General features: G+C 35.3%; 1 protein-coding gene across 1 annotated transcript in view; it reads left to right on the forward strand.

The window, feature by feature from the left end:
* The window catches only part of LRP1B (LDL receptor related protein 1B), a 1,835,261-nt gene that overhangs the window by 1,181,620 nt on the left and 631,868 nt on the right, over positions 1–21,773 (forward strand). Inside the window, exons 33-35 of the mRNA XM_055574440.1 lie at positions 9,450–9,590; positions 15,370–15,495; positions 16,563–16,694. Coding sequence (XP_055430415.1) covers positions 9,450–9,590; positions 15,370–15,495; positions 16,563–16,694 — 399 coding nt within the window. The remainder of the gene's footprint in view (positions 1–9,449; positions 9,591–15,369; positions 15,496–16,562; positions 16,695–21,773) is intronic.

The raw sequence follows: 21,773 nt of genomic DNA on the forward strand, positions 1-21,773 counted from the left end.
ATAATCCTTATGCCAGAGAGACACATTTTCAGGTGGCACATTCTGCTAGCCGTAAGAGAAGTAGTGTAAAATCATAGAACTGTTTAGTGTTAGTCCTGCAATCGTGTTCACCTCTTAGCAACCCCATGGACTGTGGCCTGCCAAGCCCCCATGTCCATGGGATTTCCCAGGCAAGAATACTGGAGTGGGTTGTCATTTCCTACTCCAGGAGATCTTCCCAACCAGGTAATGAACTCTGGTCTCCTGCATTGCAGGCAGATTCTTTACTGTCTGAGCCATCAGGGAAGCCCAGAAATGCAACAATTCATCATTAATTGTGAAAAAAAAATTCCATACACTATTCTATTGACAGTGGATATAAATATTTTTTATGAAGTGCTTGTATATTAGAATTAGTATACTCAAATATATTTTAGATTTTGTTGACTCATTCTTTTATTCAATGTAGCTACCAGTTATTGTATTTACCATTCAAATCATATGGCTAATTATCTCATATATTTTAACACTGTGGTGGAATTTTTCCCTTTACAGATGAGAAGACTAATAATAAGGATTCAAGTATGTTGTTCAAAATTACTCAAAATATGTCATGGCCAGGCATCAAAGCATGTTTATATGACCCCAACCCATACTCCCTCACCCACTGTATACAGTGACTCTCAACAAGCCTTAAAACCATCCATTTACACCATTTATGTAGTTGGCACTGGGGGATTCCCAGGTGGTGCAGTGGTAAAGAATCTGCCTGCCAGTGCAGGAGATGTGAGAGACACGGTTCAATCTCTGGGTCAAGAAGATCTCCTGGGGAAGGAAATGGCAACCACTTTAGTATTCTTGCCTGGAAAATCCCATGGACAGAGGAACCTGGCAGGCTACAGTCTTTGGGATTGCAGAGAGTCGGACAGATTTTGCAACTGAACACTCACACATAAAGGGGCTTTGGGATATTTGGGAAGCACTGTTTTGAAAAACTATATCAACTCTGTATTATCATATTTACTGGGGTAATGGAAATCAGGGGAATACAGATAAAACATTGTTCAGATCCAATCTAACAGAACTGTGACACAAGATGGATATTTAATTCAAATGCATTTCATTAGGATGTTAAAGTGTCTACATGAGGTCAGTGGGTCTTTATCTCTTTCTTCTCCCGCTCCTCTTTCTCCTCTGCTGATTTTCTTTTTATTTGCTTTATAATATTGTGCTAATTTCTGCTATATAGCAAAGTGATTCAGTTTTATATATACATAAAACTGAATATACATATGGCTGAAATATATATTAAATATATTATTTTCCATTTGGCTTATCATAGGATATTGAATATAGTTCTCGGTGCTACATAGGAGGACCTTGTTGTTCCTCTTCCCTTTTTTTAATGAGAATAATATTTTTCACTAAATAAACACTAAATAAAATATTTTCACTAAATAAACATTTTTGTTTTCTAAACGTTGTAGCAAGCAGTTATTTGGGGTCTCTTTGTTTTTGTCAGAAAATTCTCTCTCACTGTCATTCTTTCCTTCATCATTACACAAATACTAGTTCCTGGCAACACAGTCAAGCCATCAACTTGGAAATTAAATTACCTGCCATTCTCAGGCTTTTCTCCCTACAATCCTAGACTGCCCCTCGGCTCTCAGTGAGGCAAACCTCAATGTAACAATGAATTGAAGGAATTTTAAGACCATATCTGTCAGTTCAAGGTCACAAAGGCTTCAGAACAAAATTCTGGGTTCAGTTCTGTGTCGCTTTTCCTCTCACCTCCATTGCCACTCTCTAGATTCTCTGTTTGAGAAAAATAAATAATAACAAGTCTTGGGAGAAAGCACAGCAAAGAGACTTCTAGAACCATCATTGTCCTAAGAAATAGATTTTTGCCCAGAGCTTCAGACAAACTGCAGAAAGCTGCTCCTGCACCAAAAAGCAGCTAACAGATTGCATATGCACATAGCCAGTTTTGACTGTCCAGGTGGAAGGGGCGTTCCTTATTTGAGATAGATACAATGTAAAAATGGAATGGTTCCTATATAATTATAAATAATGGACTCATTCTGATATGTAGATATTTCTCTAATCCACTACACTTTTAGTTCTTTTTCTTTACAAGTGAGCTGTCTTTGGCCCATTTTCACCCATTTTCCCTCATAATGTGGTTAATCTATCCTTGGGAAATTGAAAGTTGACTGTAGTTCAATATTGCTAGAACATGGTACACAGTGGGCAGTAATAGATCTAGTGATGGAAAGTTAAGTAGGCATCAAATCACAAATGGCCTTTGTGCCATGCTAAGTGGTTTGGCAGGGGAATGCAAGCCACTGTAGAATTTTAAGTGGTGGAGTGACATGCTTAGATTTGCATTTTGGAAAGATCACTCTAGTGTTTCCTCAGCAAAGGTCTTCAGGAGAATGAGAAGTAATGGAGTCCTGAGCTAAGGAGTTCTAGTGGGAATGGAGAGGAAATAAAACACTGGGCTAACACCTAAGAGACATGACCCTGGGAGAGTAAAAAAGATGGCCCTCTAGTTTTTACCACAGATGACAAAGTCAGAGACCGTTCACTGTGAGAAGCTGTCTTAGTTCAGAATGCTGTTAAAAAAAAAAAAAAATGCCACAGACTGGGATGCTTTAAGTGGCAAACATTTATTTCTCAATATTCTGGAGGTGGAGAAGTCCAAGATCAAGGTGGTAGCAGATTTGGTGTCTGGTGAGAATCCAACCAGTCCATTCTGAAGGAGATCAGCCCTGGGATTTCTTTGGAGGGAATGATGCTGAAGCTGAAATTCCAGTACTTTGGCCACCTCATGCGAAGAGTTGACTCATTGGAAAAGACTCTGATGCTGGGAGGGATTGGGGGCAGGAGGAGAAGGGGACGACAGAGGATGAGATGGCTGGATGGCATCACTGACTCGATGGACTTGAGTCTGAGTGAACTCCGGGAGATGGTGATGGACATGGAGGCCTGGCGTGCTGCGATTCATGGGGTCGCAAAGAGTTGGACACTACTGAGCAACTGAACTGAACTGAATTGAAAATGTGTTTCCTGCTTCACAGGCAGCCAGCTGGTCTGACTGTCTCACAGCAGAAGGGATAGAGAGCTCTCAAGGGCGTGTCTTTTATAAGGGTACTAATTCCACTCATGAGGGCTCCACCCTTACAGCCTAATCACCTCCCAGGGCACCACACCCTGGGAGTAAGATTTCAATATATGAATTTAGCAGAGGATACAAACATTAATTCATACAGAATTCTATTGGGAAATAAGTATAGGTCATGTAAAGTTTGCAGTGACTTCCTTATATTCAGGTAGAAATTCCTGCTATGTAGTAGCATATATGGGTGGAAGATTAAGAGGACAGTTAGGCATATGAAAGAGATTTTGGAGCTCTGAGGGTGAAATTTAGTGACTGAAATCACAAGTGAGGAATCTCCTTTACTCCTCTTCCTCTTTCCAATTTCCAGGCAGTAAATGCAATTTCAACTCTTTGGGTTATTTATTTTGATGTTTGTTGCTGTATTTGTGGATTTCTTTTTAAGGTATAGATTTTGCTTATTGACAGGCATTTTATTGTATCCACTCACTTATGAATGATTGAGACAGTTATATGTGCCTAGCAAAGGCCTTGGGACTTAGTGCTCATTTGCTCAGTTGTGTCTCAGTAAAATTATTTCCTTTATTTCTCTCTCTTTTGGGTGCAGAGTTTGGTGATTGTATGGTAGAACCAATTTACATTTATGATATTTATATTAATTCTTTCATAAGTGTCTTCTATATCCCTATTAGTAAACATATTTGTTTGCTAGGGCTGCCCTAACAAAGTCTCATAGACTGAATTTCTTGAAGGAAATTCATTGTCTCACTGTTCTGGAATCTTGAAGATTGAAAACCAGGAGTCAATATGGTTGATTTCTTTTGAGGCCTCTCTCCATGACTTGTGGATGGCTATCCTTTCCTCCTTGAGTCTTCCATCTGTGTGTTTCTGTGGCCTAATTTTCTTTTTATAAGAACATGTGTCATATAAGATTAGGATCCACCCTATTATGTGAAAGTGTTCATTGCTCAATCCTGTCTGACTCTTTGTGACCCCCATGGACTGTAGCACACCAGACTCCTCTTCTGTTTCTGTGATTCCCCAAGCAAGAATACTGGAGTGGGTAGCCATTTCCTTTTCCAAGGGATCTTCCCAACCCAGGGATCGCACCCAGGTCTCTGTCACTACAGGAAGACTTTTACCATCTGAGCCACCAGGGAAGCCTAATTACTTCTTTAATGATTTTATGTTCAAATACAGTCCCAGTCTGAGGTACTGAGAGTTAGAATTTTAACATGAATTTTGTGGTGCTGAGTTCAGCCTATAATAGTGAAATAGAGACATTCATAATTGCTCCCAACATAAGAAAGTAGTTTTTGAATTTTGGTAATTTCTGAAGATTCTAGTGTATTTATATGAATAACAATGTAAGGAAAAAAAGTGATAGAAATATGATTCTAAATAATTACAGAGTCAAAACCTTTATATTAGAGGAGTTGTCAAAAAAAAAAAGAAAAATATTTAAAAAGAGAACATTTTAAGAGGAGGAAGTGGAGGAGATGGCTTTATTTAAATGTTTTCTAAGAAGTAAATTATTATGGGAGATATTTTTAGGGATATTATTTCCCCAGTCATTTCACAGATATTTAGGGAATGTCTACATCACACTCAGTTCAAAAGAATACAAAGCGCTGTGAAGAATACAAAGAAATACAAGACAGGATCCTTATTCTCGGATTTTCACCTCTGGATAAAGAGTCAAAATTAGTACAAGTGAAAAGAAAAGAAAAAGCAGCAATTTCATACAAAACCATATGATGCTGTCTGCAGAGGCTTTGGAATCAATGAGAAAGAAGAGTCAATGTGGGATGTGCTAGTCTGAAGTATTGCATTGAGCGTAGGGTTAGACTTGTGCAATGAAGGGTAAGTAGAGTGGAGTGATGTGCAGACAAAAATAGGAAAACCAGAAAATGAAACTGTGCCTATTTTCTTTATAGGACTCATGACAGTCTTCAGTTATTTCTTATCGTTTTTACTGTGGTAAGAACCCTTACCATAAGATCTATCCTCTTAACAAATTTTTAAGTGCACAATAAAATATTGTTAGCTGTAGGCACAATATTGTATAAAAGATCTCTAGAATCTATTCATCTTCTGTAACTGAAACATTTTATACCTGCTGGACAGCAACTCTCTCATCCCCCAGCCCCATGCCCCACTCCTGGCAACCACTAGTCTACTCTGTTACTATGAGTTTGACTGTTTTAGATACCTCATATGAGTGGAATCATACAATATTTATCCTTCTGTGACTGGCTAATCTTATTTACTATTATGTCCTCAAATTTCATCCATCTTGTTGCATGGGGTGAAATTCTATTTTTAAAAAGACTTTATTTTGTTAGAGCAGTTTTAGGTTCACAGCAAAATTGACAAGAAAATACAGAAATTTCCTATATTCTCCTTATCCCTACCCAAATGTAGCCTTGCCTGTTATCAACATCCCCCATGAGATTATTATCCTTTTTAAAAGCTGAGTAATATTCCATTGTATATGCACACCAGATTTTATCAATCCATTCATCTGTTGGTGGACTTGTAGGTTGTTTCCATACATTTATGCTTGCTTTTATGAATAAGGCCGCAGTGAACATTGGAGTGTTAATATCTCTTCAAGATTTTGACTTCAGTTATTTTGTATATATACCCAGAAATGGTATTGCTAGAACACTGTTGTTGTTGTTAAATCCCTAAGTCATTTCCAACTCTTTGCGACCCCATGGACTGCAGCACCATAGGCTTCCCTGTCCTCCACTATCACCCAAAGTTTGCTCAAACTCATGTCCATTGAGTCAGTGATGCTATCTAACCATCTCATCCTCTGCCACCCTCTTCTCCTTTTGCCTTCAATCTTTCCCAGCATCAGGGTTTTTTCCAATGAGTCAGCTCTTCTCATCAGGTGGCCAAGGTCATATCATGGTGTATTTTTAATTTTTTGACTAATCTCCATACCATTTTAAATGGTGTCTGCACTGTTTCACATTCCTAGCAACAGTGTACAAGAGTTTCAGTGTCTCCACATCCTTGCATCCTTGCCAGCATTGTTATGTTTTTTGTTTTTGTGTTGTTTTGTTTTGTAATTTTTTGAGAGCCAGGTGTGACGTGGTATTTCACTGTGGTTTTGATTTGCATTTTCCCGATGATTAATGATGTTGAGCATTTTTTCATAAACCTGTTGGATGTTTGTTTGCAAGTTTTCTTTAGAAATGTTTCATTTATTTGCCCATTTTCAATCAGGTTATTTATTTGCTGTTGCTTTATAGGAATTTTAGGTATACCGTTTCTATGTGTTTATTTCTTGTCTATCTCCCTCACTAGAACATAGGATCTATAAAGACAGAGATCTTATTCTTTCAACAATACAACACTGTCTCAATTACTATAGCTTTATAATAAGTCTCAAAGTTGGTTATAGTCAACCACTGTTCACCCCCCCCCGCTTTTTTTTTTTTTTTTAGAAAAATTTCTGCCAAATATCTAACTCTGAATAGCCATGGATTGTCAGACATTCTTTCAATGATAAAATGATATCTTTTGAAAAAAGTAGCTCATTCTTCCTGCAGTTTAAGCTATCTCATAAGTACATTTGTTCTACACAATTGTAGTTCACTATGCACCCATGACCCAGATAATAACGATCGTGTGATCAATCACACTCACCTAGAGCCAGATATCCTGGAATGTGAAGTCAAGTGGGCCTTAGGAAGCATCACTACGAACAAAGCTAGTGGAAGTGAGGGAATTCCAGTTGAGCTATTTCAAATCCTGAAAGATGATGCTGTGAAAGTGCTGCACTCAATATGTCAACAAATTTGGAAAACTCAGCAGTGGCCACAGGACTGGGAAAGGTCAGTTTTCACTCCAATCCCAAAGAAAGGAAATGCCAAAGAATTCTCAAAGTACCACACAATTGCACTCATCTCACATGCTAGTAAAGTAATGCTCAAAATTCTCCAAGCCAGGCTTCAGCAATACATGAACCACAAACTTCCAGATGTTCAAGCTGGTTTTAGAAAAGGCAGAGGAACCAGAGATCAAATTGCCAATATCCACTGGATCATGGAAAAAGCAAGAGAGTTCCAGAAAAACATCTATTTCTGCTTTATTGACTATGCCAAACCTTTGACTGTGTGGATCACAATAAACTGTGGAAAATTCTTCCATAGCTGGGAATACCAGACCACCTGACTTGCCTCTTGTGAAACCTATATGGAGGTCAGGAAGCCATAGTTAGAACTGAACATGGAACAACAGACTGGTTCCAAATAGGAAAAGGAGTACGTCAAGGCTGTATATTGTCACCCTGCTTATTTAACTTATATGCAGAGTACATCATGAGAAACGCTGGGCTGGAACAAGCACAAGCTAGAATCAGGATTGCCAGGAGAAATATCAATAACCTCAGTTATGCAGATGACACCACCCTTATGGCAGAAAGTGAAGAAGAAATAAAGAGCCTCTTATGAAAGTGAAAGAGGAGAGTGAAAAAGTTGGCTTAAAGCTCAACATTCAGAAAACTAAGATCATGACATCTGGTCCCATCACTTCATGGCAAATAGATGGGAAAACAGTGGAAACAGTAGCTGACTTTATTTTTGTCACTGCAAATCACTGCAGATGGTGACTACAGCCATGAAATTAAAAGACGCTTACTCCTTGGAAGGAAAGTTATGACCAACCTAGATAGCATATTCAAAAGCAGAGACATTATTTGTCAAAAAGGTCCATCTAGTCAAGGCTATGGTTTTTCCAGTGGTCATGTATGAATGTGAGAGTTGGACTCTGAGGAAAGCTGAGCACCGAATAATTGATGCTTTTGAACTGTGGTGTTGGAGAAGGCTCTTGAGAATCCCTTGGACTGCAAGGAGATCCATCCAGTCCATCCTCAAGGAAATTAGTCTTGAATATTCATTGGAAGGACTGATGCTGAAGCTGAAACTCCAATACTTTGGCCACCTGATGCAAAGAACTGCCTCATTGGAAGAGACCCTAATGCTGGGAAAGACTGAAGGCAGGAGGAGATGGGGGCAACAGAGGATGAGATGGCTGGATGGCATCACCAACTCCATGGACATGAGTTTGAGCAAGCTCCAGGAGTTGGTGAAGGACAGGGAAGCCTGGAGTGTTGCAGTCCATGTGGTCTCAAATAGTCAGACATGACTGAGCAACTGAACTGAACTGAACTTAATAATAGTAGTACTTAATTTATGAAATTGTGAAGATTAAATGAATTTATCTATAGTGTTTAGAATTGTACATTGCATAAAATCAGATTTAGAAAAAGATAGTTATCATTAATGTCTGTGTTATTACTCCTTTGGTAGTACCTGAAACGAAGCTTTGGTTCAGTCTAAAATATCCTGACATTTGATAGAATAATTGTACCTTGAAGGTAAAGACTGCATTGTTATTGTTTTCTTCCCTGAGTTCAATAACCTGACTCAGACTTCTTGGTTGGAATTGATAGTAGTCTCAATTGTCTTGTTGAACATTCTTGTTGAAATAGATTGTTCAATACCTTTAAAATTATGAACTTGATTTAAGATTATTTCATTACCTTAAATGTTTTAATGCACCAAGAGTAGACTCTTAGAAAGAATTCAAGTTTTGGAGACAGAATGACCATATATATGAATTTGACTGAGGTAGTTAATCTCTTTGAATCTCAGAAAATAATAATAGCATCCCTATAGTTTTGATATGACAGTTTGACATACTGTAATAACAAGCATAAAAATTGACTACAGTTCTAGCTACCTGGCTAATTTTAATCTGAGGCACATTGTATATTCTCTATTACAAAGTAAACATTCAGTACCAGTTAATAGTATTCATTTATAAAATTTTGGAGAAATGAGCATGAACTGTACAAAAAATAAGTCACTATAACTGTGAAGAATACAATATTGTGGAGTACCAGTGATTAAAAGCTTACATGCTTTATATAGAACTTAGAGAACAATCTTTTTCACAGTTTAGGTATTTTGTAGGATTTTACTGTCCATTTACAGATACAGTACAATACTACTATAATCATGGTTTAGATTGTAAATAATAAAATCTGTATTCCATATTCATTTGAACTATACCTTTACTTATATCATGTATTTTTTAAGAAAAAGAAAAGTTAAAGTCAATAATCTCTAATTGGAGTAAAAGAAGGAAAATTTAAACAATAGAACGTACTGTGATAAGTATTTTTAAAAGTAAAGGTGATTGTGCTATTTCCCTTAGAAACAGACTTTGGGAATTTAACCAAAGAAATCAGAAAGCATTAGAGTTTAATAGTTCTTTATTATTATTTAATAAGATGATTATCTTTTTCATTAAAAAAATCTTTTCATTTTTATAGATAAGAAACTGTGGTGGGCAGACCAAAACTTAGCTCAGCTGGGAACCTGCAGCAAAAGAGATGGAAGAAACCCCACCGTTCTAAGAAATAAGACTTCTGGGGTTGTTCATATGAAAGTGTATGATAAAGAAGCTCAGCAAGGTAAGTCACATTGTAATGAATTTGTGCTGCCTTTTGAATACATAATTATTCATATAATTTTCTCAAGTCAACAATTGATGTTTCCTATTTTCCTCCTAATAAAAAAAAGGGGGAGGGAGGGAGGCAAATACTGCTTAATACTGCAGAAGAAATAACTTTAACATAAGGTATATAGTCAGCTTTCAAAATGTTAGCAAAGCTACTCAAGGAATCTGAATTTGTCAGGTCTTCTTAGAGGTCTATTCAGCTCTTGATTTAAGAATATGAAAATAATTTTAAAATCCCAGCAAAATATATTCAAAGTATAATTATGCCCAGAAAATGGATGAACTAAGGGACTTCAAATGGACTATGTAGATACAAGAATTTTATAACCAAAAGCACTACATTGTTTGGCTCTAAGCATTTTGCTTTTTTGTTTCTCCTTTTCCAAATGGTATGCAGTGAAATGGAGTGAGAGAACTAACAGATGGTTTACATAGGTGGACTTGTCACATTGCCCAAATGGCAATTAGATTAGAGATGCCAGGCAGTATGGCCCCACACCTGCTTGTTTTTTCTTAGTTTTTGGTTCATGATCCATGACATTAGCAGAACTCCCTTCCCAGAAAAAAAATATTCTTCTATATTCTGTTGTCTTACTTATATCATGGCCATGAAAATACTTTTGTTCATATATTTTTCTGCTTAGGAAAAAATATCCAGAAAACTTAAAAAGATTTTTATCTAAAAGATTTGGGCATGTATACCAAAGCAGATAAGGGTATAGATAAGAAAAGTGAACCAAAAAAAAAATTTTTTTAAGACACTAAAAAAGAATAGTGAACCAAAGGGTTCACTAATTCTAAAGACAGGTGACAACAATCAAGCAGGCAGAATTAATTTATTGGGAGATACCAAATGAAAATCATCCTGTACATCCAGAGACAAAATGAAAACAAGATTCAGGATTGCCTTTTCTGAATAGAGTATGGGCCAAATTTTAGTCTGGAATCCTTTATTGCCAGTAGTAGCACGGAATGTATTTTTTTTTATCAAGGAAAAAAATATTTTTAAGAAAAAAAATTACTTTGTAAAACAATCTGATTACTGAGATCCATTCATGGTTGAGATGACACTGACATCCAAACTCATACACACAAATCTGTATTTATTCTCTGATTCTTTTTTGTTATTGTCTGTAATAATGAATGAGCATTTTCACCAGGAATTATTTAATAGAAAAATTCTGAATCAAAATAAATGATTTAACTGACATTCAAGCCTTGGAGAATAGATCATATAACTGGAAATAAAATACTGGTACTCAATAAATAAAATATGATTGCATTTTTATGGATTTCAATACAATGTATTTGTTAAGTGTAAAAACTTACAGTATTGTAATAAATTTAAGTTTATAGTCTACACTGAATGAAATTATATCTGAAAACATTCAACAAATGTAAAATACAAATTAGAAAAGGGGAGATTATATCTCCAAACATTAAACAAACATGTATTTACTTCTTCAAAAGAACACACACATACTTTGTTGAAAATTGTAAATTAATAAAATAGTCAATTTTTTGTAGATACAGTTGCAATGAAGTTTCTTGGAACAAAAATTCAGTATATTATGCTTGTCTCACATTGTTCATTTTAACAAGACCCATTAATCTTTTAAGGATTTAATTCTATAGGTAGAGTTGGGGCTTCCATGCACTGTGAAAGTATTTCCAAACTGCCCAGGACCTCTAACACTTAGAAATTAATGGTATGATAATATTAAACTTAAAATACTGTTTCTACCAGAAGAATATGCTGATAAAAGCATCTGTATTAAAGACAACCCCATTAACAGAATCATAGCAGGTAGTTTAAAAGCTTCATTAGTATGAAATATGAGCAATTTAGGACTACTTAAGGTGTTAACAGTACTACCACTTCAGATTTCAAAGTACAATTAGTTACTTCATTTATCATTCTTGATACAGATCACTGGAGAGCTGAGACTTCTCCTTAGCCAAGTGGACTTTTCTAGTTCCACTAGTAAGTTGAGGAATGAAGTTTGAACATCTATATCATTGCAAAATATTAAGCCAAAGCACTTTTTCTAATGTGCTAGATATTCACAGCCTAAATTATTACTTAAAAAAAATCTCTATTATTGTCTGCATTAAATTTATGTTTAATAGGCAAAGATATTATTAGAATTATTTTTATTTTACTTTTTCTCTTAGAGACTAAGCAAATAATATACAACATGTGTTATTACTGAACAACATTATTAGCATAGTGAATTTTATTATTTATAAAAATAATTATATCTTATTGCATATTTCTATTATTATTATGTTTTAAAATACACAATCCCAGAAGTTCCTTTTTCTTCATTCTTCATGCATTTTGGATATCAAGGTTATATATAACTCTGTATTTTCTCTTGTTTTTATAAATAATTCTCTAATCCATTATTCTTTATTTCTTTAATTCCTTTGTTTCCTCTGCTGTCCATTTGTTTTTTCAAAATTTATAGATAAGTATCACTTGTCAGATTTTCACTATTCAATGGTAGTTGGAAAAAAATCTATAGCTAAATGCATATTGCTATAGATTGGCATTGTATTAATATACATTCACATGTTGTTGTTCGTTGCTCAGTCACGTGTGACTCTTTGTACTGCAGAACACCAGGCTTCCCTGCCCTTCACTGTCTCCAGGAGTTTGCTCAAATTCATGTCCATTGAGTCAGAGATGCCATCCAACCATCTAATTCTCTGCCGTCCCCTTCTCCTCAATCTTTCCCAGCATCAGGGTCTTTTCCAGTGAGTCGGCTCTTAGCATCAGGTGGCCACAGTATTGGAGTTTCAGCTTCAGCATCAGTCCTTCTAATGAATATTCAGGGTTTATTTCCTTTAGGATTGACTGGTTTGATCTCTTTGCTGTCCCAGGGACTCTCAAGTGTCTTCTCCAGCACCACAGTTTGAAAAACATCAGTTCTTTTGTGCTCAGCCTCCTTTATGGTCCAACTCTCATATCTGTACATGACTATTGGAAAAACCATAGCTTTGACTATATGGACCTTTGTCAACAGTGATGTCTCTGCCTTTTAATGTTGCCTAGGTTTGCCATAGCTTTTCTTCCAAGAAAGCAAATGTGTTATAATTTCATAGCTGCAGTCACCATCCACATTGGTTTTGGACCCAAAAAATTAAGTCTGTCAGTGTTTCCACTGTTTCCCAGTCTATTTGCCATGAAGTGATAGGACTATATGCCATGATCTTCGTTTTTTGAATGTTGAGTTTTAAGCCAGCTTTTTCCACTCTCCTCTTTCACCCTCAAGAGACTCTTTAGTTCCTCTTCACCATCTGACATTAGGATGGTGTCATCTGCACATCTGAGGTTATTAATATTTCTCCTGGCAATCTTGATTCCAGCTTGTAATTACTTCAGCCAGCATTTTGCATTATTATTCTGCATGTAAGTTAAATAAGCAGGGTGAGTGTATACAGCCTTGAAGTATCCCTTTCCCAATTTTTAACCAGTCCATTGTTCCATGTCTGTTCTAGCTGTTGCTTCTTGGCCTGCATGCAGGTTTCTCAGGAGGCAGGTAAAGTGATCTGGTATTCCCTTCACTTTATAATTTTTCTACTTTTTATTGTGTTCCACACAGTCAAAGGCTTTAGTCAATGAAACAGAAGTAGATGTTTTTTCTGGAATTCTCTTGCTTTCTGTGATCCAACAGATGTTGGCAATTTGATCTCTGGTTCCTCTGCCTTTTCTAAATCCAGCTTGTACATCTGAAAGTTCTCGGTTCATGTACTATTGAAGCCTAGCTTAAAGGATTTTGAGCATAACCTAGCTAACACGTGAAATGAGCACAGTTGTGCTGTAGTTCACTTAACAAGGCTGTCTTATCTCTCCTTACTATTCCTTGAAACTCTGCATTCAGTTGGGTATATATTTCCCTTTCTCTTTGCCTTTCACTTATCTATTCACATGCTTCCTATAAAATGAAATAAGTATTGGGTCAGTATAGAATTATTATAGATCTATAAAAATAATTGGCTCATCACTAAAATAGAAATAGAGCTGAAAGTTCATCCTATTATTATGTCAGCTTGGTAAAAAGGGATAAATCAATTAATCTTTATTAGTTTATAAAGGAAACAAAGGTAATCATTTCAAAAGTACAAGGCAAATCATAGTATGTGAATCTATGTAAGAACAACTGCCAGTTATGGGAAATCAGCAAAGAACGTGGTAGATCTCTCTGATGAGAAATTGTCCCAGTTGAGCCTATTTCACACTTCAAAAATGACAGAGCATGTGACAGGTTTGATTGAACAATTAAATCCCTTCAGACTATCTTGAATTCAGGAGATTAGAAATAATGAGCTGCATTGGTGTTTTGAATTTTCCATAGAGCACTGTTGATATACAGCTTTCATCATGTTTTGTAATTCTCATTGGATTTATTGTACTCCATATCAGTGTTTGAACATCCAGCAAATGTCATTGCATGTCCTAGAATAATAAAAATGTTATAAAACTGGGATATTTAATGAACTTGCTGGATAAGATTGTAAATTACTTAACTTCATGCTACCAGCTTTAATTAGCACATTGGGCCTAGTAAATTCAATGGAACATCTTTATAGAATGCCTAACTCTGATTAACTGACTAATATTTGTTATTGCTACAACACAGGAATAAGGAAAATTAATATGCCAATTAGTTAGATAACTCTTATGGGTGTGTTTAAATTTATTTGGGAAGAATTATGTTCCTTGAAATGGTAAGTTAGTTCCTTGCTTTTAAGAAATTATATATATATATATCCCCTTACTTTTAATGGTATAATCTTTGAGTAAGTAATATAAATTAATAACTGTTTATTTGATTCAGTTGGATCAAGTATTCTTGAAAATGAAGTAACGGTAGAGTTGAAGTGAAATTTAGAATTTAGAAAAGAGATTTCCTGGTTTATGTGGCCTTAAAGTATTAGAGTCTATGACCACATTCATGACACACCCATTGCCTTTTACTTTTCTGTCACTGTGAATTCTCTCATGTATCTCACTTTGCAAAATATTAATTATTATTTATTGTAAATATATATTTACTAATATATAATTGGCAGATAACTGGTTAAAATGTATAGTGTGTTGATTTAATATTTTTAATATCTCAATATGGTTACTACTGTAGTGCTAGTTGTTACATCACATAGTTATCATTTCTTTTCTTTTAGTGGGAACAGTTAACATCTAGTCTATTGTCATTCAGCTGCTAAGTCATATCTGACTCTTTGCAACCCCAGGGACTGCAGTATACCAGGCTTCCCTGTCCTCCACTGTCTCCCAGAGTTTGCGCAAACTCATGTCGATGAGTCGGTGATAACATCCAACTATCTCATCCTCTGTTGTCCCCTTCTCCTAATGCCTTCAATCTCTTTCCCAACATCAGGGTCTTTTCCAATGAGTCGGCTCTTTGCATCAAGTGGCCAAAGTATTAGAGCTTCAGCATCAGCATTAGTCCTTTCAATTAATATTCAGGTTGATTTCCTTTAGAATCAACACTCTAAATTGATTATAGTATTGTTTTCTGTAATCAGTATACTGTGCTTTTTATGGAAAAACAGACTTCAACCATAATCTGCTACTTCAAATTATTTGAGGGAACAAAACATGATACTAACCAATATGAAACAGCAGCGTTTATAAATCAGTAATAACATGTTTATAAACTTTTCTTGATTTTTATGTTTCTTTTGTTTGTTTTTCTACTTTTCAGGCAGCAATTCCTGCCAACTAAATAATGGTGGATGTTCTCAGCTTTGTTTACCAACATCAGAAACTACAAGAACTTGCATGTGTACAGTGGGATATTATCTCCAAAAGAACCGCATGTCATGTCGAGGTATAAGGTTTTGAAAATCTTATCTCTAGTGCATTTATTTCATTGATACAGTTTTTAGGCAACCAGAGGCAGCTTTATCTTTGTTTATTGACATTACCATATAATTTTTTATTCTTTATTTTGTTAACATGATATGTCACATTGATTGATTTATAGACATTGAACTATCCTTGAATCCCTTGCATAATTAACACCTGATCATGATGTATGATCCTTTCAACATATTGTTAAATTCAATTTGTTAACATTTAGTGAGGATTTTCATATCTATGCTCATCAGTGATATTGGCCTATCATTTTTATCTTCTTGTGGTATTTTTGCCTGGTTTTGGAATTAGGGTGATGCTGTTCTCATAGAAATAATTTGGAGGTGTTCCTTCCTATGGAATATTTTTTGGATAGTTTGAGAAGGATACCAAGATCCCTTAAGTGGCTGCTGCCAGACTGTCAGTCCCCAGGGGGCTTCCCAATTTCCTCCTGCCTCTCAAGGAGGCTCTCCAAGATCACCAAGCAGATCTGACCCAAACTTTCAAACTACTGTCTCTTGCTGGTACTGACAATATGTGAGATTTTGTGTCCACTCTGTAAAAGAGAAGCCTCTGTATCCTGTATATCTTTGGCTCTCCAAAATAAGTTCAGCTGTTTTTCAAACTCAGCTTTCTGGTGGCTTGTCTTTAAGGGCAGGATCCTTGGGCTGGGGAGCCCTGTGTGGGGCTCAGACCCTTCATTCCTCAGGAAGCACCCCTGTGGTTGTGAATCCTCCTCCTCCGGGGGAGTAGGTGTGTTTCCTGACTGACAAGACCATGTCTCTGTCCGTCCTACCCATATTTTTGTGATTCTTTCTTTATATATTTATAAAGATATAAAGGAAAAAGTGGAAAATCTTTTCTGATAATTTTTAGAATGTTCTCATAAGTAGATGGTCTGTAAGTAGTTGTAATTTTGGATTCCTTTGGGAGGAGGTAAGTTCAGGGTCTTTCTACTTTGCCATCTTGATCCCCCCTCCTGCCAATGGAATGATTTCAATATTAAATATTCATTTTGCTTTTGTTTTCTTTTAAATTTAGGTATAGAGTCATTTCTTATGTACTCTGTTCATGAAGGAATCAGGGGAATACCTCTGGAACCAAGTGACAAAATGGATGCTTTGATGCCTATCTCAGGAACTTCATTTGCTGTGGGAATAGATTTCCATGCAGGTAAATAGCTTTTTATTCATAATTTATGTATGGTATTTTGATTTATTAAACATGATGGAAATAGGACCTTTCCATCTGTAATCTGATAGTCAAGATGAGGAATAAGGAAACAAATCAGAAGTGAATTTCTAAGCCTTACACAAATTGTTATAAATATGTTTTGTCTGAAAAAGTAAAATTTTTCTAACATGTAGCAATATAAAGATGACATATTTGTCATTTGGTTGCTTTGTTTTTACTTTTTTATTTTTCAAATGCCATGTTTACTTTTCTCCAATGATACATATTAAAAATAAAACACTTTAGCTTATATACTTAAACATATATATTTAAAATATTTTTCAGAATGTGATTATCTATTCTAATACAGGTAGCAGCAAATGAAAGTGAAAATGTTTGTCACTCAGTCATGTCTGACTCTTTGCAACCCCATGGATCTTAGCCCACCAGGTCCCTCTGTCCATGGATTTCTCCAGGCAAGAATACTGAAGTGTGTAGCCATTCCCTTCTCCAGGGGATCTTCCCAACCCAGGGATTGAGCCTAGGTATTGCAAGCAGATTCTTTACTGTCTGAGCCACCAGGGAAACCCTAAGAATACTGGAGTCCACATAATTGAAACAATTATAAATGCTAAGCCATTCTGTATTACTTTTCAATACAGTAGCTATCATTTTAAAGTCAGAGTTTAACTTACCTTTTTGTTTTAGCAAACAGTGAAAGAAAGCAGATTGGACGCTATCATTTTTCTGTGGCTAATAAAGAGTATATGATGGAGGGGCCAGTTCCCTGGTGGTCTAGTGGGTAGGATTCAGCACTTTTACTGCCAGGGTCCAGGTTGAATCCTTGGTTGGCAAACTGAGATACCACAAGCTGAGTGTCAAAGCCAAACAAACGAACAAAACAAATAAACAAAAAAAAACTTGTGTGATTGGGCATTGATGGTAGAAACTGTTAAATCTATTGTAGGATATAAGTCTTTTGTTCTAATTGCTAAATTTACATATAGCATAAGCATTGGATATACATCTTTTGTTAATATTAATATTTATTATTCTATGCTTGAAGGATTAAATTTATAAAAACAGGTCTCTCATCCAACCAAGTCTTGTGCTTCTTGTTTTAGGTTTGAAGATATAATTCATGTTCCAAGTATATTTTTTTTGTATGTAAAGACAATTTTATCTAATATTAAAATAATTCTTCTTTGACCTGTAATCTTTAAAAAAACTAAGCATCAATACATGAGCTTCTGATATTAAGCCTATTTTTTCCCCTCAGCTTTTACACATTGTTCAATCATGTGTTAATGCAATGCATGGCTATAAATTTAAAAAATTACTGGGGATTTTCACAGATGATTGAAAGATGGGTTTTCTTAAGAAGATTATTTGTACTAAATACTTTGAATCACAGAGAGACAACTTTCCTATGTTTTTTAAATGGTTAAATGGTTTTTCCAAATATATTTAAACAGATATAGCGTATTTTATTGATTTATATGTTAATTTTGCCAAAATTAGTGTGTTTTTTGATCAAACAAGGCTCTTTGATCCAATCTCATTATTTGTGGAATGCTCCCAACCCTACCATGTGTAATCTACACTGCCTTTATTTACAAACATATCTTTCTTTAGAATTTTATTAATAGGATTTAATAGATGCAAAACTAAGAAAAACTTGAACTTCTTGAAAAGTATATTCATATATGAATTTTTACTAAATATACATAATCCTATGTTTTAGCTGGCATCACTTATTTGATTCTTTAAAAAACCCCATAATGATTTTTGAAAGTATTTGATAAATTTCCAAATCAAATGTCAAATAAGCCATTTGATCAAATGCTGTGATTAGATCATTAGCAACCTCTTGTTCCTTAAGGGAAAACTGATTATTTGCATGAGTTGAATTTACTTTCCAGGGTTTTATAATGACCCTGAGATGTTGAAGTTTCAAATAATATGCCACTAGAGAGGTAATTTTATTTGCAAAGAATAGTATTCTCCCTATTTCTACATGTGTGCTAAGTCACTTCATGTACTACTCTTTATGACTCCATGGACCATAGCCTACCAGGCTCCTCTGTCCATGGGATTCTCAAGGCAAGAATACTGGAGTGGGTTGTCATGCCCTCCTCCAAGGGATCTTTCCAACCCACAGATCTAACCCCTTTCTCTTATGTCTCCTCCATTGGCGTGCAGATTCTTTACCATTAGTGCCATCCTGGGAAGCTCCAAATCCTTAGGAACTACTGATATTTTGTAATAAACATACTTTGTATCAAAATAGTTTTTCAATAGAACAATTCCTAGTTACTTGTTAAAACTTTGTGTTCTTCATATTGTACCTGTCCATATTTTAAAATTGCATTCTTAGAAAGGAAGGCTCTTTAGAAAATAATTTTATTCTAAATGTATAAGGATGTAAGCATTTGGAATAGTCATGTGAAATTAGAAGGCTGAATAGTCTATTAAAATTTCTGTTAATTAGAAAACAGAGAGATAGAACTTGCTTTGAAATCAAAGACAGTCAGACATAGGGACCAATAAAACTTATGGTGGCAAGAGGCCAGATTTTAGCAACAGACAACTTGGATTCTATAACCAGTTTAAACACTTAACAAGTGTTGACCTTGGGTACGTTACTTAATTTTCCTGAGGCTCAGTTTCCTCACTTTTGGCGGTATGAGAATATTTAGATCACTTTGTGCAAATGTTTGAAACAGTGTTTGATACACATAGGTACTTAGAAAATAGTGATAATATCATAGAAATCAATAAATTTCCATGGAAAACAGTAAATTGTAGAAGTTAGCATATGTGATATATATTTACAAACCTATTCTGCAAACTATATTTAAACTCCCAGTTAGCAAGGATTTTGTTTTCTGTTTTTTTTTTTTACTTTTTTTTTTTTTCCTGTTCAGTTATCTGCAGAGATTAGTAGTTGTTTCTTAACTTCTTGGAGGCAGAAAGAGTAGGTTAGTAAATTTCTCTAGTGAAAATGAACTTAATGATAATGAATAATATGTAGAGCAGATATTTAAAGATTAAATAACATCACGAGCTCTTTGAAGTCATTAAATATAAACCTAGGAGGCTAGACAGTGTCTGCTGGACAGTACTTAGACAGTAAACCAACAGAAAACACTAATAATGATGGTGGTGGTGGCGGCAGTCCTATCAGGAGTTTTTCACCATGTTTCCACATACCTTTGGTGCTTCCTTCTACTATATAATCTGATCCTTTTATGATTGCATTTTATGAAAATGTATTAGCATCAGAATAAGTTTCAGAAACTTGATTCATATCAATATCACTGTAGACAGTACAGAAGTTCTGTGGCTAGGCTGAGTGAAGATGCTTTTGAGGGGAAGGAAGGAAAATAACTGAATTTTTGATACATCAATCCTTTTTATCAAGACCTTTATAACCTGATCATAGGTTCTTCCTCCAGTAGTTCCCTATGCAGACATTCTATCTGCTCTTCTTTCATTGATTGTATTCACTTTAGAGACATAATTTCTACTTTTAGGATCAAAATAAAGATGACAAAATATAAGGGCACAACAGCCTCTTATTCTAAACATAATAAGGAAATGGTGTGAAGAAGGATTGCTTGTCAAGTATGACCATCATAATTTATATAATATTATTTCACTACAATTCTAAACGTCTAAATATATGCTCAAATCCATACCTTTCACAAGGATTAACACATCTGAATCTTGCTGGGTTTTGGTTGTAATGAATTAAAGTTTTCTGCAGTGAGTGAAAGAATTTCTTTCACCAGATGAAGCAATTCTGGATACTACCCACAGAAGAAAGAAGACCCTGTGGCTATTTCAAAATGTTCAAAGCATTCTTTATCACTTCACTGGAAAAGTCCCATTCCACAGGGGAAAAAAAAAAATGAGCTTTGAAAATCCTGGCCTGCCGGGTGATATCCCTCCTGATGAATGAATACTGCATTTGATGTTTTACAGATATATTTTAATTAGGGAAAAGCCTTCATAACAAAGCTCACTGCTCCAGTTAGAAATGTGATCTTTAGTAAGCAATGCTCTATTCAATTTCCTCACCCCCACTTTGGGGATATTCATGACTTTTTCATAATAATCACATAATAGGATATTACTTAACTGGATGAAATTCTGCTCAGAGCATAATGATTTACTGAACTTTTCCAGCTTACATTCTTTTTTCATCTTTTATCTCTTTTGTTCAAATTGGAGTTATCCAACTCAGTGTTAACAATATTATTACTATCTGCTAGTTAAGTTGCTAAGTTGCTGTGGGGAATAAAGATAAACAATAAATAGTTTCAGAAGTAATGCATGAATGGATAATCAGTAGGATTATTTTTTTTTTCTTTTTTAAAGAGAGCATCAAAGAGCCATTATTGGGATGTCGTTGCTTTACAGTTACTATGGGGAATATTCTAAATGCCTTTTTCCACCATCACACAGTGATCTGGCTATTAAGACAATACACTAACTGACAGAACCTACCATTACACATCTGTTAAAATCTAGAGAATATAAAACACAAAGACTAAATCCTAATGTAGCCTATAGATACTAATATAACCTGTAGACCTATCAGGGTAGGTTCAATACTTGTAACAGATGTACCACTCTTATTTGAGAAGTTGCTAGTGGAAGAGGCTGTGAGTGTAGGAAAGGAAAGGGTATATGGGGACTCCTGCTCAAATTTGCTGTGATTTAAACGGCTATAAAAATAAAGTCTGTTATAAAAGTACACAACAACATTGAAAGAGAATATGTGACACGATACTGTTGCTGTGTTTACACAGTTGAATGTCATTTGTTTCCATGAAAGACTTTCTTCTTAATAGTCTCACATCATTTACATCTATCTTTGAATGTTAGAATGAACTTTTGACTCAATCTAGTGGCATTTCTCATGTTACAGATAAGGAAACAACCCAGAGAGATCAACATGGGGAGTAGTAATGGAGTGTCCTACTTTTAATTCTTCATGCTATGCCATCTTGCATTTCTAACGTCTTAAACACGATCTAACTTAGACCATTATTGGCAGTACTTGATGAAACT

The sequence above is a fragment of the Bubalus kerabau genome, chromosome 3, assembly GCF_029407905.1.
Source record: "Bubalus kerabau isolate K-KA32 ecotype Philippines breed swamp buffalo chromosome 3, PCC_UOA_SB_1v2, whole genome shotgun sequence".
NCBI classification, from domain to species: domain Eukaryota; kingdom Metazoa; phylum Chordata; class Mammalia; order Artiodactyla; family Bovidae; genus Bubalus; species Bubalus kerabau.